Below are 22,693 nucleotides of genomic sequence, written 5' to 3'. Positions count from 1 at the left end.
AATCTTATCTTTCTTGATGATGATCACCCTTAGTGATGATTAGAGGTGGGGCTTTCTTTCCATCCAGACGAATTGCCTAAATACAGGTAACACGTGCACTTTCATAACCAGTGGAGGGAATGTAGATTGACGAGGCATCCCTCTGATCAAATGTCGTTTGAGATCCTTGGCCCATAAACACTGCTGTTTCATCCATAGCAATCATGTTGGCGAGTTGGTATTTAAAAAAGTCAATGCCATCAAAAGGACTTGAATGCAAGTGCACGTTTAATAACTTTAGTATCTTCCAGCTTGAACAGTGTTGTCGATCTTCTTTGAGACGGTTCATATCTCTGAAGGAAGCCATCCAACCAGTGTTGTGATGCTTTGAATTCTTCTGGGATATTTCTAATGCAGTGCCATTGCAAGGACAAATGCTTGAATATCAGCCCTGTGCACAACCAAAGCCTTTGCTCTCCTGTCAGCAATCCATTCACAGATGATGTCTTCCAGCTAAGGAAATAATGATTGCTGACCTGATCCACACTTGCGCTTCTTAGCATTTCTGTCGTCCATAAATTAGAACACATGGGAATGGATGTGACATTGGTATATGGAAAAGCAGGATCCAAGCAAAACCTAGTTACCTGTGGTGGTCTGTAAGGTTGAGTGCTAGGACCACTGCTATTTAATTTGTACATAAATGATATCGGAAATAACCTGAAGGGAAATATTCAGTTGTTTGCGGATGAATCAAAATTAGGTAGAGTAATGGTTAATCAAGGCAATGTTGAGTTTGGAGGACTATTTAAATAAGCTGTCAGTAAGAGCAAAATATAATTGGTATCAGTTTAATGTGGAGAAATACAAAGTTATGCATTTTAGGAAAAACAGATTACATGCTGTGTACTAATTAATGGAATTGTAGTCCAGGAAATAGATGAAACTAAAGATTCATTGGTGGCGTTAGACAGAGAATTGAAGTTTAGAGGACACACTGCTAAGTAAGCTCATAAGATTACTTGGCTATTGAAGAACACACTAACAAGTAGGTATAAGGAAGTTGCTATTCAACTTTCTAAGGCCCTGATATGTCCCCAATAGAGTGCTCAGGTCTGTTCTGGTCTCCTGGGTTTCTTGGGATGAGGAAGTGGTGGAGAGGACTGAGAGGTGGGTGGTCTGTTCCATATGAAGATAGATTGAGAGTGTATGGAATGCAGTTTGTTAATAAATAAAAAAGAGAGTATAGAAACATTTAAGTTACTTAAAGAGTTTTCTAGGATTGATGAGGAAATGTTTCAGCACTTGGCTAGAGTGAACAGAACAAGAGGTCATCTCAGGAAGTTGAGTAAAAGTGTGGTTAGTAGGGGTGTGAGGACTAGATTTTTATCTTGGAGAGTTCTGAATGCTTTGTCTGTTAATGGGTTCAACGAGAGGTATGATAAATTATGTGGATAGTTTGGATCTTCTGCAGTGAGTCTTCAGACTCCATGGAGGTGCCTGTATAATAAGCACTTGTAATACTAACAACACTAAAGGTTTATAAAACACTTTTATGGGTGGGATTTTCTTTTTCTCTTTCCCTTCCTCTCTCTCTCTCAGATACACAGAGAGAGAGAGAGAGAGCATCGTAATATAAGGAAAGTGAAGTAAGATCTTTCATGATAGAAAGGAAACAAGACTATTGGTAGTCTTGATAGCTAGGCTGTCTTTGCCTTTGTTGTTACATTTCTTTAGCGAAGTGTGACTACAGTATCCTCATCCCACTGAAGAAAAGAAAGGATATCAACATTATGATGCAGATTATAAAAGATCGTTGCCATAAAAAGGTGGCGTACAGCAACATCAGAAAACTATAGTTCTGTTGATGAACTTTTTTGATATTATTTATACACTCCATAACAGCAGGTAAGTTTGATAGGATATCTTAAAATTTCCTAGCAGGAATGGAATTCATGTTGGTGAACAATGATTACTTATATCCATCTCTATCATTTTAAGAACTGATAGGAAGGTGACAGAATGAGAATTTGATGTTCGATTTTTATTTCATTTTTGGAATAGGCCAGATATAGGCTTGGGGATTCATGCTGGATAGTAGATACTAAAGGAGTATGAAAGTTTGTGGAGATGAGAGAAGATGAGTGATGTGAAAAGAACTGAAGATAGGCAATGATCAGCGTGAGAAATATAAATAGGGAAGGGAGGAACTAGCAGAAGAATTCAGGAAATACCACATCAACAAATCAATGTTATTCAGACACAAAAGATTAAAGCAAAGGAGACAATAAATAATAAATACATGATAATTTATTCAGGAACAGGAGAAGGATAGAATAGCTATGGCAAATAGCAAAGCTACTACTCAATAATTTTCCTGATTCCAGCTGCTTATCAAAGACTTAAATATGAAGATAAACTTCTTGAATGGGATATGGAGTAAGATAAGCAAATTTTGAAATCTGAAATTATACTGTAAAATATCTTACGATTCGTTAAATTAATTAACTCATCGAGTTCGATATTACAGAGGTTTCCAAACATATATAAATCAGAATTTATGTGGTAATTAAATCAGTGTAATACATTTTCTGTAAAGTGCATAAAATAATTTCCATTAAGTTGTATGTAAAACGGAAAAGAGGGAATTAACAGAGATTAGAACGATGACAATGTTACAAAAACAAACGTTTGCAAAGTCTTGTGAACATAAAAATATGCAGCCATGATAGAGACACACAAGCAGAGGGAGCCGAAGTGATGTCATCATGATGGTAGGTAATCCTGGAAACTATAACGTAATAACTAAGGATTAAAGAAGATATATAAGAGGACTTTTATTACTTTTGGGACCTTTTGCTTGTTACCTTTTGGAAACTTGCAGCAGAGTTCCAGGTGTGTGGAGACGAGGCCATTATTGAATGGTGCGCTCCTGTTCGAATGCATGGGCGTGATAGGAGAGTGCTACTACCCGTGGTCATGATGGAGAGTTCGGCAGTTCTTTTGCAGTTACCGATGGGAAATTGCAGCGGCATTACCGACGGAAGAATCACTCCAACTTTGTCTGACAATTTCCAGAGTGAGAACTGCCACATTGTCCAAGTAATGATCATAACCAATGATGAAGACATATCTGAAGTTTTGTTCAGTTGTCTGACCTGTGTATGTGAAAGGTTACTATAAGTAAGCACATTTTGTTAATGTTTATGAATAATACAGTTGGAATTAGTATCTATAATGAAGGTGCTTACAGGTATTTGTTAGTGAAGTGTTAAATAATGAGTTATGGTTACAAAAGGGTAAACTGATTGTAAATTTGTACATATATTGGGAGAAATTAAATTAAGATGTAATTTAGGGAATAACTACATGCTTAATATACACCCTCTGTCCAAAAAGAAACTGAACTTTTCGAAAATAGAAGTAACTAGTGGCGCCACCTGTTGTATCTTTTTGTTGTCGAAAGCAACACTATTGAAGGCAACCTTCATTAGTGTTGTGTCACTAATGAATAAATGTCATAAACATAATGAACTGTTTATGACATTTATTTCATTTGAAGCCGAGTTATAGTGCCAAGAGTGACGGTGTGTTTTGACGAACGGTTGGAAAATGAGTTTCAAACAGAGAGCTGCGATTGACTTTTGTGTTAAACTTGGTAAAAGTTTTATCGAAATGCATCAAATGCTTCAGAAAGCATACGGTGATGAATGCTTATCCCAGGCTATCCAAAAACGATTGAGTGAAGTTAACATCCAAAATATAAAGAGCGTGATTTCATCAAAGAAAACCCGAAATCGTCTGTTAGATTGATTGAAGATAAATTTGAGGGTTCCAAAAGCAACTGTGCACAACATTTTGACCGAGAGTTTGGTCCTTCGTAAATTGAATTTGTGATTTGTTCCCCACAAGTTGACCAACGACCAAAAAATGTATCGAATTGAACACTGCAAGGACCTCATTAAAACTGCTTGTAAGGACTTCAAACAAACTTTCTTGAAACGATTGTTACTGGTAACTAAACGTGGTGTTTTGAGTATGAGCCCGAAACAAAGCTCTGAGTGGAGACCACCAGAAGAGGGGAATCCGAGAAAAAAAAATCACTTGGAGAAGTCAAAAGTGAAGACAATGTTGATTTGTTTCTGCAATTTCAAGGGCATTATCCACAAAGAATTCATTCCGCCTGGCCAAACGGTCAGTGGTGAGTTTTACCTCGAAGTTTTGAAGCGATTGATAGCGAAAATTCGTCACGTATGGCATGAATATCTTGTTGCAGACAGCTGGTCATTTTTGTACGATAATGCACCATCTCATCGTTTGAACATTGTGAGATAGTTTTTGAGCAAAAACCAAGTTTGTGTGATGGATCACTCGCCATATTCACCTGATTTCATTTGCCGATGAAAGGAAAGCGATACGACACCATTGAAAATGTTCAAGCGGCAGTAACTACAACAGTATCCCGAAAACCAATATAAAAAAACTCGGTTAACAAATTAATTGACTGCCAAATGCTGTATCGAAGCTGAGGGAGAGTATATTGATTGAAATAAATGATTTGAATATTTATAATTGGCCTGTGTTTTATTTTCTATCAAAAGTTTGGCTTCTTTTTGACAGAAGGTGTAGATAGGTTAGCATTGTGATGGGAATGTGTAATTGTTATGTGTACGGTTACTCAACTGTATATTGTACCTACTGTGTACGTGAATAGGCTGAAAGAGAGACTTCTTCTCCCTTTAGATATGTGTGTTGTATTTTCTTACTAGCTTAAATAGTAAAAAAAAACTAGCAAACCTGTGTGTGCTATAGATTGAGAATCGCCACAACTTGTTATAGGAATTTATGTACATTAACTATGATCTTGCCGTGTTCCTTACCTTTATTCTAAATGTGTGAGAATTGTTAATTCTCAATTGCCAATTCTCGCACTTAAGAATTTAAGTGCGAGAATTGCAACCCGTACATCATAGATAGGTTGATAACCTAAAGTCTGTTTACTAGCAGTGGGAACAGGGAATAAGATTAAGTAGGATATATGTTAAGCAGATTAAAGTTAAATTAAGAGTAAGGCAGCATAGATTTAGTTGTGACATAAGGTGCTGGGAGCGCAGTTGAACCTAAGATACAAGAATATAAGTAAGAAAAATTTTACAAAGGCCCAGATGACAACCATAAAATATTACAATAAAATGTAAAACTGTGCATTTAGATCCTACTGACATTCTCTAAAAGGAAGAGTGACAAATTTTTAGTCAATTGACAAAGAAACAAAGGAGGGGGGGGGGAGTACAGGCTCTTGTTATTGGTGACTAAAACAAAAGATTAAAAAATCTTGGAATATCTTTTTAAGTCCCATTTGTTTTATTTTTGAAGTAATCCAAATTTCCCCAAACGTCTGGAGAAAAGGGCAAGCCTGTGATAATGGCAAGTAACTATGCATAAATTCATTTTGATTTGGGAAAAAAAAAAAAAAAAAAAAAAAAACACTCACTCTCTCTCTCTCTCTCTCTCTTTTCAGTGTTGAAGATCTGGAAAAGGCATTGTTACTTTCTTATCTATAACAGAATACATTATGAAGGATGTGACATTCAATGACACCGAAACTGGAAATAGCTAGTTTGTTACTGTACTAAATAAATAGTGTAATAAAACCAACTGCATTCTCAAAAGAGAATACACAGAATAAGTAAAATAAAGTTGTAATGGCAAGTTCAATTTGGAAATAGACAGAATTAAAAAAAAGATGGTGAGGTGCAGAATGAAAATGCAACACTAACAATATATAAGATGGTAACTTTTAGCTTATAAATTTGAGAGTTACATTAGAAATAGAATAGTTGTTAAAAGCCTATGGACACAGAGATGGGAGCTCTGAGAAAAATTAAGAGTGAAGAGATAATATCAATGGCACAGTAATACTAAAAATAAAGATATTAGAAAGGAATGTGACAGTGTATGAACAGAGTTGATCAAAAACCAGGAAATGTTAGAGCAAAAGAGATATAATGCCTAGATAATTATATCAAGATGCAGAAAGACCAAGATCTAGATTTATCTTTGGTGAAGTAACAGTGGTGCAATCAGGATTAGACAAAGGTGAAGTGTAGGAGAGCAGAAGTTGTGTCCAGTGGCCTTAGCAAAGGACCAGAAGGCACACCTTCCACACAGAAAACTTGCCAGGAGGTGAGTTTTCTGCTTGTGGCCTTCATGAAATTGGTATGAAATCCACTGATGACTTGTTTCATATGTTGGTGCTTTGGTATAGGCAGAGTATGAAGCTGGAGTTCTCAATTCGAGCCATAAGTGCTAAGCTGAATTTTTTTTTCTTTGAGAGTTTTGATCATTTTTGGTTGAACCAGGGCTTGTAAAGTGGATGTGGATTTATAGGTCAAATGGGAGATGAAGGCCTTCATATCAGTGAGAATAATTTCTGACTCATTCACAACAGATATGGGTCAGGTGAGTGGAAGCAGTAGTCTGACCAAGGAAAGAAGTAGAAATTCCACAGCATATCCCAATTGACTCCTTTGTAGTGCCAGAAGTTGGGGGATGGTTGGAGGAGGGACGTTATGTGAGAGAGGAGACTTTACAAGAGATTGTAGTGTGAGTTGCTGAGAGGAGAGGTTACTTCTATGGTGTATCTGGAAGAGGAACTGTTCATAAAGAGATCCAGCACATCTAGAGAGTGAAGCAAATTCTATCAGGGATTTGAATGGGTAGATGTACAATTTGTATTAGGTCATTACTTATAGCAAAGACTTCTGCTTCTCGTCCTTCTTAGTTGCTGGTGTTGGAGTAGAGGAGCCAGTTGGAATTGTGGACATTGAGGCTGCCCAGAAAGATGACCTCACTCTTTGGATAGCTGGATTGTAGATAGTCAAGTTTCATGGAAAGGAATGCAAAGGGATCTGAGTGGTTATTAGTGTTTGGAGATCAACAAATGAAAGATACTAAATCGGGTAAAGATACATTGAGCCAGGGAAGGTCAAAAGCAATGGATTCTAAATTAGCCATTTTCTGACTTACTATATAAGATTTCACAAAGGCACAGGTGTCTCTCTCTCTTGTGGTGAAAGGAATTGGGAAGTGTGTAGTTAGGGTATTGGAGGTAGGCAGTAGTAGATCTAAATAAATTATTATAATACTGGGATAAACTCAGGTAAAATATTATTTTATTAGTATTAAAGGCATCTTCAGTACATGTAAAAAGCTAATCAGACGCTAACTGACGATTCCAAAAGGCACCACTTAAGTAGCTAATGTAAGATAACTAAAAAATAGGTCTTAAATTGTACATATTTGGTCTGATGTATTAAAATAAATCACTTTTATTATTAAAAGACCAGAAGATAAATGATAAAATATACAAAGAGCCAACAAGTTTCACTAGCCACTGTCTAGCATTTTCAAGGCTGAACTGGTGTGAAAACAAATGCATTGAGTTACATTTCAAACATACACTTTAGTAACTGTTAGGCCGTTACATTTTGTTCCTTCTGTTTGAAGGCATGCATGTGTTCGAAAGCTTCAGTCAGATTCCGGTACATGACCACGTGTTTTGTAGTTATTTGCATATTATAATTCTGTCGAACTGAGAGAGATGATGAGATTTTTCCATATGTCTTTAAGAACAATGCCCTGATTTCTATTTAAATTATTTCCTGTGCGTAATACCACAGCTGCTTCTTTTAAAGTTCTGTATCTGTAGTCATTCTCGATGTAAGGCATAGAACTGTTTTTCCAATCTATAACGTGATTTGGTGTTGAGAAATGATGTCCTAAACCAGATGTGATGATTCTATTATGATTGACATCCCCCCCCCCCCCCCCCCACACACACACATGTTCCTTCTGTCTTATTTCAAAACTTCTAGAAGTCTGACCAATGTAAGAAAGGCCACACGTGCATGGAATTTCATACACTCCAGGACATTTGAAGAAAGGTACGTCATCTTTAGGTGATCCTAAAATATGTCTGATCATGGTAGTTGGTTTAAAAACCACTCTGATGTTATGAGCTTTTAACATTTCGTCCAACCATCATAGATCACAAAAACACAGCATCATTCACATGCTCCGTAATAGAGCCTTAAGGTCTATTTCAAAAGAAACAGATGTGTAGAGAGAACTGTTACTAATAGCTAACACTCTATCTCTTAATGGATACCCTTCTAACATTTTAAACAAATGGCTATTTAAATACAACCACCAACAATGTGTTACAGTACCCCAATATGTGTCCACAGCTGTCATTCCATATATTAATTCAGTTTCCACAAAATTGGCGAGAATGTTAAAAGCTCATAACATCAGACAGAAGGAACAAAATGTAATGGCCTAACAGTTACTAAAGTGTATGTTTGAAATGTAACTCAATGCATTTGTTTTCACACCAGTTCAGCCTTGAAAATGCTAGACAGTGGCTAGTGAAACTTGTTGGCTCTTTGTATATTTTATCATTTATCTTCTGGTCTTTTAATAATAAAAGTTATTTATTTTAAAAAATAGGTCATTAAATTTCCTAACTTATTAAAATAAATAAATAAATAATTAAATAAAATAATATATATATTATTTTATTTTATTTATTTATTTATTTTAATACGTTAGGAAATCTTACATTAGCTACTTAGGTGGTGCCTTTTAGAATTGTCAGTTATTATTCAATTACCTTTTTATAGGTATTGAAGATGCCTTGGTACTTAGGTGCAAATTATATTAATAAAAAAATATTTTGCATGAGTTTATTCTGGTATTATAATTTATTTAAATTTGTCTTCTCACGGTCTTTCCTTATTGAAACAGTAGTCGATGAAGCTGCAGTCTGGGTTTCTGTCAGAAACAAGATGTCTAGTCTGAAAGACTGCAAGTGATGGTGGACGTCATTTATGTTAATACCATGAATGTTAGTAAACTGGATGTGAAAGTGAGTTTTTAATGTTGTGGTTTTGTATGTTGTGGCTGGTTGTGATGTGATTTTTTTCATGGGATTACCTTATGATGAAAATTCACAACCAGCCACAACATACAAAACCACAACATTAAAAACTCACTTTCACATCCAGTTTACTAACATTCATGGTATTAACATAAATGCTGTACTGTCTCTGTTATTGTTTGTGAGAGTTCATAAGTTTGATTAGATGAAGATAAGTAGGGACATGAAATGAAAAAAGATTCTTGGACATGGCTTCAACAGTGTCCCCCATATACCACTACTAGGAATTCCCCTCTCCTGGCAGAGTATGTGGCAGTGGGATTAACTACTGGTTGATCAGGAAGCTTCCTGACTCATTTCTGATAGATTTGGGACTCCATGCTCTAATTGACAGCTAGTCCACCGCACCACCGTTTTAAATGCTGTACTGTTGAAATGGAGTTTGTGGGTCTCTAAGTATGTTTGTCATGGTCTTGAAGGGTATCTCTTACACTATATAGAGAAGAGAAGGGGGTGTTACAGAAACCGGAATCCCTGCTCTTAAGACCAAACACAGCATTTGCCACTACAGACCTTCACTAGCCAGATCGTGGTATTTCACCAGGGAGTGAAGAACATTTATCACCTAGTATCTAGTTGGCATTTCCTCCAACTAAGAAGATATCTTTTTGTAGCAGGAATACTTGCTAGTTTCATCATAGTCCCCTTTTGTAGAAACAGGCCACAGTATGGGAAGGCAGGGTTGATTCGACAGGGAGAGGCTGTAAATTGCACATCCCCGCTACGAGGCCTCGATTGCAAGTGTTTTGCATTCTTTGATGGTTTATTTGAGTGAAATATAAAAAATGCTATGTGATGAGGGTATGAATCACAATGAGCATGTGTCAAATATAAGTGATATTGAGTTTTTGAAAGCAGTGATTACTTAGAATGCAGTGACAGTTTTGAAGACATGCCTGAATTGTTGCTGTAGGGTACAAACATGTACCTTGTCTTTGGCGATGCTAAGGATCAACCAGCCCTGCCATTAGTACATATTTTTAGTGGCATCACCCAAGAGTTGGTTTTTCAGATGTGCTTTAGTGTCAGGTAAAGTTTATTATATGTGATGTTATGGAATCCTTGTTTCTTGTGTAAAAGATAAGCACAAGCTTTTTATTGCAAAACCACAAACTAATGGAATTGTAAATTACATTTAGTCTTTAAATGTTACTTTGAACCACTTGTGACAGTTTTTGTTACTCGCGCTTAAACAGTTAAATTAGTATAGAATATGTACTTCTCACTTTCTTTACACAGCCGTAAGGAAAATACAATAGCCTGAAAGTTTAGTGGTTGTGTTAGTGATAGCTTTATTGTGACTGCAGTACTTAATAGAAAATAGCTCAATCTTAGATAATATGCAGAGCTAAACTCATTTCAGAGAGGTTGATTGGTATGCAGGTAGTGTGCTTTTAATTATAGCATAGTGCTTAGAATACACAAAATATTACATTATATTAATTAAAAATTTCATATTTTTAACAATCTTTATTTGTCATTTCAGTTGGTAGGTGTGATATTCCACGCAATCCAGATTTAGATAATCCTCCTGCCAAAGCCACTGCCATATCAATTCCTAATGATAGTTTTAACTTAACAAATGGCCATCTAGTCAAATCTTATGTTTTACTTTTACGTGTGACTTGCCCTGGAGGTAAAGTCAGGCTCAATGGGATGTGTAATGGAGAACTTTGTGATGTTGGTAAGTAGCTCATATTATGTGATATTTTCTCTTTCTTTATATTATATTATATGTTTATATTATCTCATTAATGTGGATCACTGATTTGGGTCATACAAATTCAAGTAAATAGTGAAATGAAGAAAATTAAATAGGAGTATTGTTCCAGATTTATGCCACAGAATTAGAACTTGATTTTATGGTATTCAGGAAGAATTAGGAGTAATTCTATGATACAAAAGAAAGAATTGAAGTATAAAGTTAACAAATATCTTCTTCTTCTTTCCTCTTCCATCATCTATGTGGATGATGATGAGGACGAATGAACTCTATCCACTTCTGTCTATCCCAGGAGAGTCTGAACAGTTCTGTCCAGTTTGGTGTTGCTTGTTGTGATTTGGTTTTCAGGTCCTCTTTTATTTTGTCTATCCATCTAATTCTGGGCCGTCCTTTGGATCTTTTACCTTCCATCGTTGTATTCAGAGCTTTAGATCGTAGTCTTTCTGTACCCATTCTGGTCACATGGCCAAACTATCGCAGCATTCTTTCTTTGATTTTGTCTATTATTGTTATTTCTTGTTTTAGTCATTTCCTTATGTCTTCGTTTCTTAGTCGATCCAGCAGAGATACTCCAAGTAATCTTCTTAGCCAACCCATTTCAATAACTAATAATTTTTTCTCTTCAGCCTTTTTGAGATTCCAGCATTCACTTCCATAGAGGAGTATTGGGAGGACCATTGTTTCATAGATTCTTACTTTTGTTACTTGTTTGGTGTCTCTTGCCTTCCATATTTCATTAAGTCATCTAAAAGTTTGGGATGCTTGACTGATTCGTCTGTTTTTATAATTTCACCATTGTACTCAATGACTCCTCCAAGGTAGGCGAAGTTTTCTACCTGCTCTAGATTCGTACTATCAATTTCAGTTTTCAGATTGGTGCTTCTTTTTCCTATTTCATAATTTTTGTTTTGTCTATATTTATGTTTAATCCAGATTTTATACACTCCTCCTTTATTTTATCAGAAATTCGCTAGAGAATTTCTTCTGTGCTTGCAAATAATGCAACGTCGTCTGCAAATTTTAAATTTGTCACATTTTTCCCATATATTTTGATTCAAAGTCTTCATTGTTTAAGGCCTTACTGGTTGCTTCTTCCAGTGTAAGATTGAATAGGTCTGGTGACAGATTGCATCCATGTCTTACTCCGCTCTCTGTGTGGAACCAGTTGGTTAAGGTGTCCTCCATTCATACTGCACTTTCAGATTTCTCGTATAGATTCTTTATTATTCTTATGGTTTTGTTGTAACAAATATAGGATTAAATAAAAGATTGTGCTCAAAATCTGTATGCACACACATAGAAAAGAATAAAGATAATAAAATAGAAGTTTATGATGTTTATGAAGAGGATAACATAACTTTTGAAAAACAGAAAAAGATATTGAACAAACCTTTAAGTAAGGAACTTAAAAACAGAAAATTGACTGGAAGAGATGAGATGCAGCATGAACTATTAAAATATGATAGGAAACAATTAGCAAAAGAACTATGTCATCATCATGCTTATCAAGGATTTAGGCCTAGAATGGCTCCAGGCTTAGAAGTCATCGTTGAATTGTTTAAGAGGATGTCCTGGTTTTCATTTTTCTAATGGCTTGTACTTTAAGGCTTGTTTTGGTAATCTTTCTGTTTTCATTCTTTGAATATGTTCCATCCATTTATGTTTATATTTTTTAATTTTTTCTATTACTGGTTCTTGATTTAATTCTTTCGTAATTTCTTCGCTGCTTTTGTGATCAAATAGAGTATACTTTTGCAGTTTTTTTCATAAACTTAATTTCAAAAAGAACTATGTTATATTCTAAATATGGTATTTAAAGAAATAAAATTACTGAATGACTGTCAGAACAGCATGACAAGAAAAATCTAGATTTAGGACTACAGAGGAATAAATCTGCTCTGTGCTACATTAAAATTGTGCACAGAAATCATTGGAAATGTAATAAATAATTTAAATGAATTATCCAGTTAGCAAGGATTTAGGATATATAGATCAACAACAGATGCAGTATTTCTATTGAAGCAAATAAAGAAGTAATGAAATAAAAGAAGTAAAACTGGAAAAATGCAGAATTCAAATTAAAAATGAATTAATTTAGAATATACTAATAATATAATCTTACTTGCATACAACATAGATGGCCTACAAAGATTACTAAATAGATTCATTAATGCAGCAGAAAAGAAAAATATGAAAATATCAACAGGAAAAAAAAATAAAATAAAACAGTGACAGTTGCCAAAGAATCTATAAGATGAAAATATATGTGGTGAGGGAGGGGGGTGGGGAGGAATAATTGAGTAAGTTAGTAAAATAAAATATTAGAAATAGAAATAAATAATTATGGCATCACGCAAAATGAAGTAAAAGAACAAGCAATAAAAGCTAGTAGAATATATGAATGTTTCAACAGCATCATCTGACAAGAACATAAGTAGAGAAGCAAAAAGAATTTATAAGGGATTAATCAGGCCAGTACTAACATATGCAACAGAAACATGTGCAGCAACTGCAAAAATTAGACAAAACAGTAAAACTACTGAGATGAAAACATTACGAAAAATTGAAGGTATAACAAAGTCTGGAAATCCCAAATCAGAGAAAACTGTAAAATACAGGCAATAAACAATTAGATCCAAAAACAGGATGAAGGAGAAGAATGGCAAAATCATATAGAAAAAATTCAAGATAACAGATGGCAAAGAAAGTAAAAAAACTGGATACCAAAGAGAAATAGAAAACCAAGGAAAAGATGGCGGCATGCTCCTGAAAATGGAAGTGAAAAAGAAAAAGACTGATTTGGGCTACTGAAGAAATAAGGATGGGCTCGCAATTTGAGACACAGCTGAATAAATTGAATTCTGTATTCACTTAAAACAAAATGATGGTGTAACATGATGGAGTGTTATGTTGGCAAACACAGAACTGAAGATAAGTATCATCAACTTGAGTATCGGTGGAAGAGGAGTGGAACTTTCAGCAAAATGAGAGAAACACATTAAAGATTATTATATATACATAATTACAACAATAAAGAGTAATAATATTTATTATTGCAAATATTTTAGCCAGAAAATAATGGGCCATCATCAGTAGATTAGATTATGTTAATCAACATTAGCGTAATCACAAGATAAAGCTAGAACAAGAAACGTTTATCCTATTTGCAGAACTGAGCCACATGTTAGAGTACCACCACATGGGTAGTTACAAATCAACGAGATTACAATTAAAGCTAAAACTAAGTCACAGGCATCTCATACACAGTTGCAAAAATCCTGAAAAGATAAAGGAAAGACCACAAAAGGTAAACAGCTCTCCTTTCTCTCCCTCCCTGGTGTTTACCAGGTTCAGTGCAAGACTCCATGCATATTTTGGATAAACAGCACATTCAGTCAAAAACGACTACAAGAACACCTGTCGTAATCATCAACAATAAACCAAAAAATCCGGCCTTTTACAATATGGAGTAGACACACTGATCTCAATATCCTCTGGTCCAATACTCACCTTTTACATGTCCTGGTTTGTTTGAGAGACCTTCAGTGTTGATTCCTTCAGCACTCTATTTAAAGAGAGCACTGAAGGAATTCTACGCAGCCCAACCTTAAATCAGAATGACTGCCTATTGCCCAGATCTGGGAGAGCCTCATCCTAATAAATGACAAAACAGTAACATGTACCAATACCACCACCAACAACACACCTTTTTTTTTTCTTCTTTAATGCTGAGCCTACTACAGACAGACAGGAAGAACTGTGGACATCTGCCTCGGTGAACACAAAAATATATCCGGTACTTTTGCTATGCCAAGTCGGATCTGGCAGACCATGCTTTGGATACCCCAGCACACAGAATCAATTGGAAAAAAGCAAAAGTATTACACAGAAGCTTCTACAAGTCAGAGAGGTTGTTCCTGGAATCAACAGAAGCCTTAACCTCAACAAGTATGGCTGTATAAATTACCAAAGATTTGGGAGACAGTCATCCTAAGACCAAATTAACTTTTTTTTTTTTTTTCTGAAAACTTTGGGCTATTGTTTTTCAAAACTTTCAAAGGCTACTATTTTTCAAATCTTTGGACTACTATTTTTTTTTAAAGTAGATGCCACCTAATTAGGACTTTAGTCTTGTGTTGCACGCTGCAATTACTTATACTAGTCCCACTTACACCGGATCACTATTGTAACAAACTTTGTTTGTGTGCTCTGAAGATGCTAGATATAATACCAGCAAAATATTAGCTTTTACGTTAATAAATAGTTAGTTTCTTATCAATCTGTGTTCACATCAATACCGTTAAAATCCAATTCAACATGTGTGACGAACACATAAGCCTTTCCACAAGGATAAATGTTCGTTTCTCTAGCTTCTGTGATTATGCTGATGGCCTGGTGATAGCCGATTAATTTCTGGCTGAAATATTTGCAGTAATAAAAATTATTATTCTTTATTCTTGTAAATACATGTGTCTAATAATCTTTACTATGTCACAAGTGCCATTAAAAATTTGTTAGAGAACCACATGGATGTAATTGGCATTCATTATGCATAATGATTAAAACAAGTGAGTTTCTGCTGAATAATAACTAAGATATTGTATTCAAGCAATGAAAGCAGAGAAAGGTCATGGTCAGAGAAAGGGGTGGGCATCCAGAGCATTCCACACTAAACATGAAGATAAACTTTTTGAATTGCAATTTCAAGAAAAATAACTTAGACAGATATTTTTCTTGAAATTTTTTCGGCATGAAAGTTATAGATCGTAGTTATCGATCTTTAGTTTCGCTTACTGGCTATAAAACAACAAAGGATGTTTTATCCCCTTATTTTCTATATTAAGGTGCCAGAAAACTAGCCATTTGGCTTTTTATCTTAACTAAAACTTAGATAGATTTTAAAGTAGGGAATTGGACAATGAGAATTACTTGTCCTGCAGTCCCATAGAAGCTTCTATTAAGAAAGAAATAGGGAGGTTTTTTTGAGTCATTAGAGAAGGCAGTTAACTTAAATAAAAAAGATCTCTTCTTTAGTTCTTGTTGTTAAGTTGAGTGTAGGAAATTAATATCAAATACATAGAAATATTTTGGAAAATTTTTTTAAAAAATGAAGATATACACAATTTTTCATGGAAAGAACACACAAGAAATGAGAAAATTTAGTGTTGTGGATATTAATATCATTATGCTGATATAGAATACAAGATATGCAGGAAAATTTAAATAAGAAATCATTTGGAACATCATTTAGTTTGGAGGAGAATAAAAGATATCTTATTGGAAAAAAAAAATGCATAAAAATTTTTAAAATAAATCAACATGAGCAGCTTTGCTTTCAGAGGTGAACTATAGACTCAAATATTAAATGAGAGATTGAAAACAATAATTAAACCTTGCAAGTCTTTCTGGCAAACTCTGAAGAAAACAATAATCAGTTCAACCAAAATGACATGGTCAAGTTGTTTACTATGGTGGGAAAATCTAAACCTCAGAGTGGACTCAAAAAAATTAAGAGGTAGTGCTAGAAAAGTTTACTGAAAGTTTCTAGCAATTAAATAAGCAGATATGCTGAAATGAAAGACTTTGGTAAGGATATGGAAGATAAATATCACAAAGCTGGCAAAATGGTGTCATTCGAAAAATGAGTAGAAAAGAGTGCTCTAAAAGAAATCAGATAATAAAGGTTTTATAGATACTGAGGGCATTGTAGATGTTCTGAATAAGTACTTTGAAATTTAAATTAGTTAAGCTATGATGATGAACGTAATTGAGTGGTGGAGATGGACAGTTGTGGACTAGGTGACCTCCCTCGATGAGTCCTTGGACTCCCTGGAGGTGCTATATAATAATAAGCTATTACTGAACAGTTGTAGAAAATATTCAGAAGGAAAGTAATAAGGAATACAGTCTAATTTAACACAGCCTAGGCAGTGAAAGCCATCAGCCACATGAAGTGAGTTAGGAAAGACAACTGGAATAGATGATATTCAACCAGAAATACCCAAATATACAGGTATGAAACTTTACAATGGATGCACTGTATAAAGGCCAAATTCATGCAGAGAAGTTTCCCTATTTTCATTGTTTCAGTAGGATTTATGCAAGCTTATTTGAGAACAGTAAGGAAAATTGTGGGTGAGAAACATGAAGAACAGGGTTCCTGCCAATTGGGATTGTCAGGATCAGATTTTTACTTTGACATATAGTATTAAGAAATCATTGGAATATAACAAAGATCTGTATAATTTAAGTTTTGTAGATCTGGAAAAGGCATATAATGTTGCCAAGAAGAAAAGCCATTCAGAATGCTACAGTTAGATGGTATGAATGTGACATTATGCAGAGCAGCACATAATATCTATTTAACTGTAAGTCATCAGTTAGAATTGAAGGAGATAATAGAATATGGCTTGACATAGAGTTAGATATAATATAATATTAGATATAATATAAGGAGAGCATATATTATATAATATAATATATGCTCTCCTTACTCTAATCCATATCATTTGGATTATGTTATGAAGGATAGTGGCACAGAACCTGATATCAAGATAGAGATATTCAACTCAATTCTTTCTGCTGATCATACTGTTTGCTTAAATAAATGCATACTTAGGATTCTTTAACTAAATTGAATAACAGCTGTAACAAATTTGAAATGAACATTGGTAAAAAAAAAGACAAAAACCATTGAACACAGGAACATGAAAAATCACAACTGCATGTTCAATAGGAAATGTATTGAAATATATTTTGCCTTTGCTTTCTTTTGAGATTTTTGTAGATAAAGTGTAATGATTGTGATAATAAAACTGAATTATCACTAGACATTCATATCTATATATCTCTGATGCAGAAATTGGCCCATTTATGTGATGCATAATAAATTTTTAAAGGAAATGTTTAACATATTTTAAAACTCAAAATAAAGAAGCATTGCATTTGAGATATTTGCTATACTATGAAGACAGTTCGATATATATTAGTTCTACATGAAAATTCTACTGAAGAAGCTTGAAATATATTAATATGTATGGAATGTTTTTTCATCATTTGTCAGTGTATATTGTGTGCAATATATGTTTTTAGGTATAAGTTTGTACCAATGTTATTGACTTCTGGCATGTTTTCTTCTGCACTGCCAGTAGTAGCACCATCATTTGCAGCAGGCTTAGATTCCATGATTATGATTAAATTCACTCTCCATCTACATCAGTAAAATGCATTAGAATATTATCTTAATTAAGCACAGACTCCCCCCCCCCCTTCCCAAATCTTACAACTGATGTTGCAATCGGCATAGAAATTATTATAATTTACACTAATAATTTATTAAAATTCACCAATAATAGTAATTCAGAATTAACTGTACAGAATTTCGTACATTTAGACCACTATTAACAGAATTCATATGAAATACTACACTAAGAGAGTGAAGTTAACAATAAATGAAACACATAGCCTCTTAATTCAACATTAGTTCAGAACTACAAAGAAATTGAGTGTCATGCAGATCACTTGTGTACCTTATAAAGAATGTCATTGGCAGGACACTCATTCCTAAGTTATGTTCTAGATTCTTGAACCAAATCTTCTATGGCTCAAGAATATTCCATGTTTCATATCTACAGCTAGATTTTTTGATTATGTAAAAATAAATAAAAATGCAAAAAATACATAAAATTATTAAAAATAGAAGGAAAAAAATCCTTGAACTAAAAAAAAGTTAAATATAAGATTGATCCATAAATACTACTACTACTAATAATAATAATAATAATAATGAGGGTTAATGGGATCTTTGTAATTAATAAGGATCAGACTCTAATTTTATATAATGAAACAGTCAATCTGGTTTAAGTTATGATGATATAATAATTCTACAGCACTCTTTAAGTTGCTTAATAAAATGGCAGAGAATATTCTGTGGTCCATGTTGATAGATTACATGCTACATTCAGCCAGTCGTTTTTGAGATTTATATAGACAAAGATGTGCAGTTGATGTTCCTGCAGTCTCTTCTCAACACATGAACATATCCTTGTAGGATAATAAGAGAGAGTGTATACAAGGTGAGGGGGGGGGCATCAAATGATACTTTTTAAGGATCCATGACACTGCTTTAGAGATTTCAGCAATACATGGAAAGATTTCTTAGCTAAAATAGAGGCTAATCTTCTTGAATGGCAGTCAGTCTCAAGTAGAGTGATTTGGGCAAATATGAGAATGGGGAACTGGACAGTGAAACTTATTTGTGCCTATGGTCCCACAGAAGGTTCTACTAAGGTAGAAGTGGAGGAATTTTTTGAGGCTTTAGAAAAAGCAACTGACACAATGAAAAAGGAAAAGTTGGTCCTTGTTGGTGATCTAAATAGCAGAGTAGGAAATGAGTGTGAGACATACAAAAATATTTTGGGAAAATTTGGAGAAAAGAGCAAAGTTAATAATAATGGCAAATATCTGTTGGATTTCTGCTCAGGACATGGACTGGTTATTACTAACGCCATGTTCCAACATAAAAATGTGCACAAATTCACATGGAGAGAAGAGGCAAGGAATAAGAAAAGTCTCATTGACTATGTTATTGTTGATAGTGATATTTTCTCACTGGTGCAGGACAACAGAGTGTACAGAGGATTTGACATTGGAAGTGATCACAATTTAGTCTTGAGCAGGATAAAATTGAATTTCATATTGAAAAGAATAACATGCAAGAAAGTTTTAAAGCGAATAAAAGTTGAGCAGCTCTCAGATGTGAACTGTAGACAAAGATTATTGAAGAAAAAATGAAAGAGTTTGAGAACAGGAATCAAACCTTGGAGATCCAGTGGCAAGCCTTGAAGAAAGCCCTGATTGATTCAGCTAGAGAGGCATGTGGTGAAGTTGTCTGCAAGTATAGAAAAATTAGAACTCCATGGTGGACACAGGAAGTTAAAGAGGCAGTGAAGGAAAAGAAGAAAGCATATCAAAAGTTCCTGGCAAATAAGTCAGCTTGTGCTCTTAGAGAATATAGAGACAAATGCAAGAATGCTAAACACTGTAAACCTAGCTAAACAAAAGTCGTGGGAGGACTTTGGCAAGAATATAGAAAATAAATATCAAGAAGGTGGAAAAATATTCTGGAGGTTGTTGAAGAAGCTTAGGAGTTAGAGATGATAAAGGTGACATGAAAACGAGAGAAAAAGATATCCTTTAAGTATAGAGTAACTACTTTGAAAAACTGCTAAATGAAAAAAGCAGTGATAACAGCACTGTGGTAAAAAAACACTGACCAGGCATGCAGTCAGGAATACATATCCATACTTGAAGTAGAAAAGGCCATCAAAGGCTTGAAATGTGGAAAGGCAGCAGGAGTAGATGATATTCGACCAGAAATGCTGAAGTATGGTGATATAAGAGTCTTACAGTGGCTGCTCTGCATAGTTCAGAAAGCCGGGACAGAGGGACGAATTCCCGATTATTGGAGTAGAGTTCTCATAGTACCCATATATAAAAAGGGAAATAAAACTGAATGTGAGATTTAAAGAGGTATTTCCCTACTGAGTGTTCCTGGCAAGATCTATGCAAGTATACTTGAGAGATGTTTGAGAAGAATTGTGGAAGAAAAGCTTGGTGAAGAACAAGCTGGATTCAGGCCAAATAGAGGCTGTCAGGATCAGATCTTCACTTTACGACAAATAGGTCAGCAGTTAGAATTGAAGGAAGTACAGGAAGATGGTTTAATGTTTAATCTGGTGTAAGACAAGGATGTACATTAGCCCCTCTGTTATTCATTATCTATATGGATCACATTATGAAGGAAAGTAGTATTAAACATGATATCAAAATTGGAGATGTTAATGTCAGCTCTTTGCTTTATGCGGATGATGTTATACTTCTAAATATATCCGCTATAAGTCTGCAAGATTCTCTGACTAAATTGAATAACTGTTGTAATAGATATGGTATGAAGATCAGCAATAAAAAGACAAAGACAATGAAAATAGGCAGAATCATTGAAAATGTCAACTGTGTTGTGAATGGAGAACCTGTTGAACAAGTAAAACATTTCATCTACTTAGGCACGATTTTTACTGAAGATGGAAAATTAAATATAGAAATAGACAACAGAATAAGCAAAGCTGGTATGGTGGGAAATCAGTTGAATAAATTCATATGGAATAAGAGAGAAATTAGTCAAAACACTAAATTAGCTGTATACAAGACAGTGTTCAAACCAGTTTTACTTATGGATCTTAGAGCTGGGTCAGAAGTAAATCACTTGACCAAAGACTACAGACCGCAGATATGAGAGTCCTGAGAAAGATTATAGGCGTGAACAGATGGCATCAATGGCAATATCATATTAAAAATGAAGATATTAGGAAAGATCTTGACATTGTCATCATCCAGGAATGCGTTAGCATAGCTAATCTGAGATGGAATGGTCACTTAAACAGAATGGGCGAAGAAAGATTTGCAAAACAAGTGTTCTCTGCCTGGTTGGCAGCAAAACGACCCAGAGGAAGACCAAGGTATAGGTGGATTGATACGGTACAAAGTGCCTTAGACGATAGAAATATAAGATCTGATAATGTTGGAGTCTTGTCAAGTAACAGACTGATTTGGAGGAAAATTGTAGATAGGAAGGTAGTAATGATGTAATTTGAAAGTACATGGCTGGAATTTGATGATGATGAAGTTCCTAAAAACTCCCTTTATTTAGTTACTAATCCACACATTTCAAGAATCTCCCGTTTTCAGGGATCTTTAAAAAGTATGATTTATTGCCCAATTTTTCCCACCTGTTAGCAAACTCACCTCCATATTACCTTCCAATTATAAACAGTCTCCTCCTTCCCAGTTTCGTTGTGATTGTATTCTATCTTGCAATTGTCAAACAGGATGTTTTGTTTAAGAAGAGTCATCTATTAAAAGCCCAAAAAGTCTGTTTTAGTACAGCACAGCGTGACGCTGACCACAGGATCTCCAAGTCTAGGACTTGTTTATTACATTGTTGCTGTTTTATATTTGAGAGCTTATTCAGAGGGTACTGAAAACTGGAATGACTTTGGGAACGTCTGATCCTTATTAATTAGTTACAAAGAAAAACCTTTAAGTATTAATCTTATATATATATATGATTAATACATAAATCTTATATATTCTGAACAGTACAGAATATATAAGATTTATGTATTAATCTTATATATTCTGTACTGTTCTGGTTTAAAACAAGGATCTTATCTTTGGAAATCCATTATGGGTAATCTACTTTTTTTAATTGTCAGTTCACTTAAAGTAATCTGTAAATTTCTTACTGAATTAACAGATTTTATAATTTATTAATAGCCTTTGTGTTATTATGTCCAAAGAGCTTCTAAAATCACATTAAATTAAAAATTTTATGACCCACAGGAAATGGCTTCTAAGAATGGATGCATCATCATTTATAGACTCTACTACACTAACTAAATATGCTGAAAACAATTAAATATAAAATAGAAGCCTTATCTCTTCAAAACAGAAAAGTCAAGTGAAAAGTTATAAAAATGCAATACTTTTGCAATCACTGATCTTAGATAGCCAAGCAGATAGCTTAATCTGCTCTCCAACCAATAGATGGGAGGTTCATATATCAGGATTTGAACTTATTGGAGACATAATGTGGTTTGAGCAAATTTGATGTTTTGCCTTCAGAGCAAAGTTTTGGGAGTGTACAATCTTTAGCCCATACACTAATTTATAATAATTTTTAAAGATTTGTGGATAGAAGTAAAAAAAAAAAAAACGAGACTGCAAAATAAAGAAGAAGAAACTTTCTACTTAGAACACACTGAAATTATATGAGACACCCAGGCAATTAAAAAAAAATTTACAACTATATTTAGTAGAGCAGCAAAATCAAGTTGGATAAATTATATAAGGGGATACAATGTCTATTAGAAAAGTAGTGAGACAATGTTCAGTATTCATATAAAATTGTGTATTCAATTAATTGTCTTATA

General features: G+C 34.3%; 1 protein-coding gene across 3 annotated transcripts in view; it reads left to right on the top strand.

Annotated features, from left to right (window-relative positions):
• The window catches only part of Su(z)12 (Polycomb protein Su(z)12), a 498,478-nt gene that overhangs the window by 214,734 nt on the left and 261,051 nt on the right, over positions 1-22,693 (top strand). For all 3 annotated transcript variants that reach the window (XM_090397603.1, XM_090397604.1, XM_090397605.1), the window contains exon 7: positions 10,467-10,664. In XM_090397603.1, the coding sequence (XP_090253729.1) occupies positions 10,467-10,664 (198 nt within the window). The remainder of the gene's footprint in view (positions 1-10,466; positions 10,665-22,693) is intronic.

This window comes from Typopeltis vanoorti, chromosome 9 (genome assembly GCF_054136105.1).
Source record: "Typopeltis vanoorti isolate ZY-2024b chromosome 9, IOZ_Tvanoo_1.0, whole genome shotgun sequence".
In the NCBI taxonomy this organism is placed as follows: domain Eukaryota; kingdom Metazoa; phylum Arthropoda; class Arachnida; order Uropygi; family Thelyphonidae; genus Typopeltis; species Typopeltis vanoorti.
This window is presented reverse-complemented; position numbering and strand designations above follow the sequence as displayed.